Raw genomic sequence first — 8,447 nt, 5'->3', positions numbered from 1 at the left:
CGAAGGAAAATATAAAAATGCACACATATAAACAATATTAAGAAGCAAATACACACACATGCAAAGCATTTTAATTATATAAACTTGAAGAAATTGGAAGATAATATTACTATAATACACTAGTGACTAGCTGCAGTTATATGCATAATAAATTTGTACCAGTTGCCTTTAGCATCAACAGTTATGGCAATGAAATTCTTCATTTTACAATATATAACAGATAAAATAGGAAACTTAATAACAATTAAAAACATGATAAACTTCACTTCTGTGCATTTAACATATATAATAAGTTATAATTTTATATATAAATTAAATATTTATTATGTTTGCAACATATATACTCAACAGCCTCTCAAAAAAAGAGACTTTTTTTTTTTTTTGTAAACTACAGTAATCAATTCTAGGACATTTATCAAATTTCATAACATCATTCATTTTTACTATTTAAATAACTTATAACACAAGTTAGAAAAATCAATGGCAGTTATTGCTTTTGAGTTCTAGAAAAATCCATTTGAATTATATTTTGGCTAGAATGTACTATATACATCGCAACACTACTCGTTATTCTTAGCTGAAAATTGTATGGAGTGGCTATCAGAATGATTTTCACTATGATTCTTAAGATGAATTTCTTTCCTTTCCTCATGCTCTATACTAAGTTGATTATCTGTTGGTTTGTCTTCTATTACTTCAATATCTTGTTCACTGCTATCACTTGTATCTGTACTTTGTGAATCATCTTTTTCCTCTGTCTCTTCTTCATCAATTTCTCTTCTCTCTGCATCTTGTTCATCACTTTCTTTTATTTGTACATCATTTTCTTTAGTTTCTTTTATATCCATTTCCTGTACATCTTTATTTTGGTCAATTACAGTTTCTTGAGCTAGTCTCTGCTGCTCTAGTTCCTGTTGTTGTTGTTTTTGTTTCTGTATGATTTCTTGCTGTTTTAGTCTTATCTCAACTTGGTCCTCCTGTTGCTTCTCAACTCTTGCTCTACACGAATTCCTTAATTTGGAAATCATTGTTCTTGAAAAAGATCCTGGTTCCCTGAATATTGCCTTAAAATAAATCTTTCATGTTAATAATTTAAAGGAATAAACAAAAGCAACTAATAACTTTCATATGTATTACTTTAACATAGCAACTAAGTGTAAACAAAGGGTTCTTTCAAAGTAGTTTCTTGCACAAACATAACCTTTTCATTATTAAAAGAAAATGCACTGCCATAAACACCACCAATTAGTAGTGCCTGTGATTATAATTAACAGTTAGGATAACTACGGAAGTAAAACCTGAAGTGTGAAAAGACTGAAGAGTATTACCTGCAAATTCAATTTAAAAGCTTATAATGAGAGGCCATTAGCTATTCTTTTATGGTATATTATATCTGACAGTAATTGCATCACACACACATGCACACGCACAACAACAACAACAAAAAAAAAGCTTAAATCAAAATACTATAATGTTAATTATTAAAGTGGAATGTTATACTGCTGAAAATTAAAGCCTAGCTCATGTAAAGACTCAAACCGTTCTTCCTTTATGTGTGTATAAATACCAATGACTATTAAGATATAAAAGAGAAAATAATCGAGTGTCAAAGAGAGGGATATTAAAAAACTGTTAAAAGTAATTCTTCTTATTATTATTATGAATGCTTCTCCAAGACATCCAAGTACTCATCATTTAGACACTCGCACTTAAATCATCTCTCTCTTTCTCTCCCCCCCCCCCCCCCCCTTGAACACCTTTATCAAAGATGCACTCACAAAATCTAATGGTAGACCATTCCACACATACACTCATTAAATGCCATGAAAAGAACACTAGATCTCATATGTTTTCTAACATCACCCACATCCTCATAAACTGCAAAATCTTGATTATGTTCATATTCTAAGATCCCTTTACTAACTTGTATGGTTCTATCATATCTTCTCTCCTATGTGTATTCCTTCAATCTGTCTGCATATACACAATTCCATAGGACAGTTATCATTTTGGCTACGTGCTGATAAATCCTTCACACCATATCTACAAATGTGGCTTATTAAAGCCTTGTAAAATGGGAAACAACTTGTTATTATAATTTAGTATTATTTTTAGGTACCAATATCCAATGTGATGAATTTAACTATCCCCCACAATGTGACCCATACACTTTAACTCTGTTTACAATACCCTCCCCCCAAGTTTCTAGCTTTAATGCCAACAAATTTGCCTCTGAAATGAAAATAGCAATTCTTTACTAATTTCCATGTGCTGAACACAAAAATGACAATAAAATCTGTCAATCGACTCTTGTTTAGGAGAGACTCAGTCCACACTACATATATAGGTACCATATGGCAACGCTGTATTTCAATCTCCTGATTGCAACATATGTTACAATCAGAAGATTGATGTAATCTAATATTGCATTAGCCAGCACTGGCTGAAATGCATAAAATTCTGCTACTTCCCCTACACATCAAACTTGGTCTGGTAAAAAACTTTGTAAAAGCCATGGACCAGACTGGATTAGCATTCAAGTACCTGGCTGACATATTCCCTCAACTCAGCAAAGCGAAAATTTATAGCGGGAGTTTTGTGGGTTGTCCTCAAATCTGAAAGCTCTTCACTGATGAGATGTTTAATAACCTGCTACAGGGTGATGAGAAAAAAGCTTGGGACGTGTTTCATCTGGTGTCAACTAACTTCCTTAGAAATGTCAAGGCAAAAAACTACAAGGAACTAGTTGAGAACTTGTTGTGTCTGTATCACAAATTTGGCTGCAATATGTCCTTAAAATACACTTGCTCCATTCCCACTTGGATTTCTTCCCCAACAACTGCAGCATGGTTAGTAATTAGCACGACGAACATTTCCATCAGGAAACTGCAACAATGGAGAAATGATACTAGGGAAAGTGGTCCACTTCCATGTTGGCCAACTACTGTTGGATGCTTGCTAGAGATGATCCTGAACAGCTATATAAGCAGTGGTGAGCTATGGAAATTTTAACAAAGGGCTCGCATTGTCAAGCAAAAAAAAAAAAAAAGCCATATTTCACACAAAAACTTTTATTAATACAGCTTGTGTACAAATTCCAATCAAAAAGTGTGAGAGGACAATCAACCTCTAAAGGCTATCATTTTTAAACAAATATTTCATGATCTAAACATTAAATATTTGCACACAATCAACTGTGTTAATTTATCTTACATAAGAAAAACATTTTTTAACTATCAAAATATAATAAGAATGAAATCTTTTATAATCTTTTATAAAACATTTGATTGGCTACTGGTTTTACCATACGATTGGCTACCAGAAGGGAGAAGGGTATAGATAGCGCATGCGCTTATTTTATTTTGAAACCTGGGTGCATTCGTTATAGAGAAGTTGAAACAATAATTCCAAATAATCTATACACTGCCGAATAGATTAATTTTTGTTAGGTTACAGTATGAGTTTGTCGCTTAATATGTTTAAAAAAAAACATTTTTTTTTGAAAAAAGTAAACAAGAAGAACAAGGAGCTCACAAATTTGAGAAAATTTAACAAAGGGCTCGTGCGAGCCCCTTATAGCTCACCACTGTATATAAGCAACAGGCAAAGTGATGCTGGATGTAGAAGTGGACATTTACCAGTATATGTGATAAGTATATATTACTCTATTATCCAATTTTGCATTTTCATTGTCATATTCGTGTTCAGCACCTCAAAATCTATAAGAAATGACTTAATATTGGGGGAGGGCACGATTTTGTAAAATTTTCATTACTTATTTTTTCACGGTATTAACAACACCACAAACACTTTTATCAACAAGGATGTTTTATTAACGCTAATATTTCGCTGATTTTCAAATCAGCATCATCAGAGCACAACACACATGTAAACGCGACAGTGAGTGAAACAATATAATTGCAGAAAGACAAAAGATCTAAAGTCCTATTTTTGGCGCCCTCTAACGAAAAAAAAAAAAAAAAAAAAAAAAAAAACAGCAGCAGTTATCCAGGAGTTTTTCTTAGGATAACCGTCTCCCAAATTTTTGGCAAATTAATGCAACCATATTTGTTAAGGTTGGGAGAATTCTTCAAAGCCATTGCTGACTCAAAAAATAGTCTTTCAGATCTATAACGACTCCTAAATAGCACATTCGTTTTTCTCCATCTAATCCTGTGTGAAGGAGTGTCCAAAGCGTGGTCTGCCAGTCCCGACTTGCCATAGTAATAGTAGCGAATGTATCTTTCATGTTCTTCCAGGCGGATGTTCACTGATCTTCCTGTTTGCCCATAATAGGCCAAGTCTTGGCCTATTATCCAAATATGGTTGCATTAATTTGCAATCGGCAAAGGCACATCGTATTTATCGACGGGCGAGTTTAGCGCTTCTTCGAGAACAAATCGCCGCTACTCGCATAGAGCTTAGTAAGCTAAACAGCGCTATCACAGCTCTACAACAAGAACTAACTAACGTGTTAAATCTTGAAATATGGACGGTCCTACAGCAGATCTCCGAAGTTGCAGCAAAAAAAGAATTCACAAAAGTTAAAAGCAAGCACCTAAAAAAATTTGAACTACTACAACAGCGCCAACATACGAAGTCCCGACCGCAACTTCGACGAGACCACGTGGTCGTAAACCTATCGTCGGAAACACTCACTGAAGAAGCCAAAAACGCCCTCAGTTTAGGACATAACTTTGCCGTCGCGCCCAAACAAATTCCTAAACTCGAAATTATGATGAAAGTAGAACGGGGTATCCACGATCTTCCGCCAGCAATGGCCAACAACGTGCGACTAGACATAGCAAGTATTATAAACAAAGCTAAGCCTCCAAAAAGTAATATACCACATAAACAAATAACTGCCCTAAAAAAGTTATACAATAATAAAAATATTATTATTACAAAAGCCGATAAAGGAAATGCAACAGTTATCATGAATAAAGAAGAGTATAACAAAAAAATGCAAGATCTCATATGTGACAGTTCTACGTATCAAAGTATACATCGAGACCCTACAATGACGCAAAAGAAAAAAGTCCGAAAATTACTAAAAAAAGTGACATCATGGCCCAAAGAAATCATCAGGAAAATAAAACCAATTCATGTTAAAACACCCCGCATTTATGGATTACCAAAAATCCACAAAACTAATGTTCCCCTACGCCCCATAGTTGATAGCATAGATAGTCCCACATATAAACTGGCCCGGCATTTAGCGAAGTCGCTTGCCCCTCTTACTGGCAACTCCTCTACTTTTGTAAAAAATTCTATCCATTTCAAAACACTGGTTAAAAATCTAATCCTAAAAAATTCAGACATAATGGTTAGTTTCGATGTCACCTCCCTATTTACCAATGTACCACTTATAGACACTCTTGAATTAATCAAGTCTAAATTTCCCCCAGATATTTTTGAATTATTTCAATTTACCATGAATGCAGGTTACTTTACATGGGGGGGGAAATTCTACAAACAGATTAATGGTACGGCTATGGGTTCCCCCCTCTCCCCCCCGTTAGCAAATTTTTACATGGAACACTTTGAAAACAAAGTACTTACCACAGCTACATACAAGCCACTAGTGTGGTTGCGCTATGTAGATGATGTGTTTGCCATCTGGCCCCATGGACAAGACACTTTGGATGCTTTTGTCACCTACCTAAACAGCCAACACCCCAAAATTCACTTCACAGTAGAAAAAGAATCAAATAACTGTTTACCATTTCTTGACACATTAGTCACCCGCCTTTCAGATGGATCACTATCTTTTTCTATTTACAGGAAGCCCACACACACAGGAAGATACCTACATAAACAATCACATCATCATCCAGTCCAACAGTACGGCATTTTAAAAACACTGACACACAGAGCCAGAGCCATTTGTTCTAACGATACAGCTCTGACCACTGAACTCCAGTACCTGCGCCATACGTTCTTAGCCAACGGCTACAATCCCTACAAAATAGAAAAAATACTACATAGGCCCATTACTTTGCCCCCCCCCTAATACACAAGAATACAACATGACCATTTCTATTCCCTATATCAGAGGTACATCGGAAAAGATAGCCAAAGTATTGGTGAAACATGGCCTTCGCACCACCTTCAAGCCTCATGTCAAGCTGGCAACTCTGATCCGCTCACCAAAGGATAAACTTCACCCTTTAGCACACCCAGGGGTGTATGAAGTTCCATGTGACTGTGACTTGGCCTATTATGGGCAAACAGGAAGATCAGTGAACATCCGCCTGGAAGAACATGAAAGATACATTCGCTACTATTACTATGGCAAGTCGGGACTGGCAGACCACGCTTTGGACACTCCTTCACACAGGATTAGATGGAGAAAAACGAATGTGCTATTTAGGAGTCGTTATAGATCTGAAAGACTATTTTTTGAGTCAGCAATGGCTTTGAAGAATTCTCCCAACCTTAACAAATATGGTTGCATTAATTTGCCAAAAATTTGGGAGACGGTTATCCTAAGAAAAACTCCTGGATAACTGCTGCTGTTTTTTTTTTTTTTTTTTTTTTTTTTTCCGTTAGAGGGCGCCAAAAATAGGACTTTAGATCTTTTGTCTTTCTGCAATTATATTGTTTCACTCACTGTCGCGTTTACATGTGTGTTGTGCTCTGATGATGCTGATTTGAAAATCAGCGAAATATTAGCGTTAATAAAACATCCTTGTTGATAAAAGTGTTTGTGGTGTTGTTAATACCGTGAAAAAATAAGTAATGAATAACCAGCAACGCCTAAGCTTATCAGTTAGATTTGTAAAATTTTGTTGTCCAGTGTATTCAGTTGCCCAATATAACTAATCTGTTTAAATCAACCTGCAAGGATTCAGTATCAGCTAATAACTTAAAATCACACTCAAGATCCTCCTTCAATATCATTAAAGGATATTGGCTCTTCTAAAGTACTTCCATGGTTACTGCTCCAGCAAATTGACAAACATCATTCCTCCACTTGCTGTTAGGCCTGTTAAAGAAGAGCAGCTGCTTCCAACATCCCTTTACAGTACAAATGCAAATTCATCAACCCTGCTTCTCCTTTTCCTCGTTTATTCCATCTACCTCTTCGTCGGAACAGCCTTCCTCATGATGTGTTTCCCAACAATTTCAACCTAAAGCTCTTTAAGAAGAATGTTAACATGTTAATAGGTTTCTTCTTTCTCAACCCTCACCTAACTTCACACACGGCACTAATGTGTTATAGGTTTTTGCACTTCTCGTGCAAGATAAATATAAAAAATAAAATTAAATAAAAAACTTCTTTTTCACCTCACTCAAAAACTCTCTCACATTGTACTTTTCTACTGTAATTCAGTCATTCTGACCAGTACAATCCAATCATCTATTCATTCTACTTGCTTACATTATGTCACAAATATTGTCACTGGGAAATGCACTTACACTGATTGGTCCCAATATGCCTCTGTTTTTGGAATCCCTATATCATTACATTTTGCATCTATTTCTGTTTTCATCCTTTCTTGCAATTTGCAAAATACTTTTTAGTCTCTCTACCTCTCACGTAGTATTATGCACCACTTAACAGAGCTTCAAAATTTCCAACATCATGCTGAACTCTTCCTCTCCCATTTCTTTAATATCTACTTTCTCACACTCAGCTCTTTCACACTGCTATCACCATCCTGCATTTTAACACCTCCAATTCTCCTCACATTTGATTTAGCATGGATCACTACCTGCCACATCATCTCATTTGCTTCTGCATTTGAATTTCTGCTCACATTCAACATTGCAGTTTACATAATTAGCAGCAAACATTTTTGCAAATTCTAGAACCTATTTCCCATAAACTATTCATATTTGCCCAATGCATACATCTGTACACTACAGTGTCAAACACAGGACTTACCATCTCTATTTTTATACATCATACATTCTTCATGAATAAATATAACTAACTATATAATAAACAATCAGCTATGCATGTAATTAATTAAGCACTCAGATTAATTAGTAATTAATAAAAAACACTCATACAATGCTAAATATTGAAAAAAAAAAAAAAAAACGAAGTGCAGCAAAAAAGAACTAGTCCAAGCAATATTGACTGCACCCTATCATATTATATGCAATACTCTAAATATTAACTAAATATGGAATGCACTGCCTGAGAGGATGGTGAACATGCAGACTGTGGATGATTTTAAGAAGTGTTATGATAGACTTTGTGTTGACCTCCTACATTGAGTCTTGTGATTCCATGGAGGTCAGGAAGATAATAATAAATCTAAACTAAATCTAAACCAAACACAATTTATAAAATGACATCACTATTTCTTAACGAAAACATGCTTTTTTCAGAGCAGGCTTAACAATGATCTTTCTCAATATGCCACCTAGCACTAACTTTATCTTCCTGCCATTTTCTTTGTTCATCTGCTTTCTGCCATTTCCATTGTTCTATT

General features: G+C 35.1%; 1 protein-coding gene across 1 annotated transcript in view; it reads right to left on the bottom strand.

Annotated features, from left to right (window-relative positions):
• Nucleotides 1-560: 560 nt before the first annotated feature.
• The window catches only part of LOC150094501 (growth hormone-regulated TBC protein 1-like), a 193,261-nt gene continuing 185,374 nt past the window's right edge, over nt 561-8,447 (bottom strand). Inside the window, exon 9 of the mRNA XM_090412483.1 lies at nt 561-1,064. Within this exon, the coding sequence (XP_090268609.1) occupies nt 561-1,064 (504 nt within the window). The remainder of the gene's footprint in view (nt 1,065-8,447) is intronic.

This window comes from Typopeltis vanoorti, chromosome 22 (assembly GCF_054136105.1).
Source record: "Typopeltis vanoorti isolate ZY-2024b chromosome 22, IOZ_Tvanoo_1.0, whole genome shotgun sequence".
NCBI classification, from domain to species: Eukaryota; Metazoa; Arthropoda; class Arachnida; order Uropygi; family Thelyphonidae; genus Typopeltis; species Typopeltis vanoorti.
The sequence above is the reverse complement of the archived record's forward strand: the minus strand, read 5'-3'. Positions and strand labels throughout refer to the sequence as shown.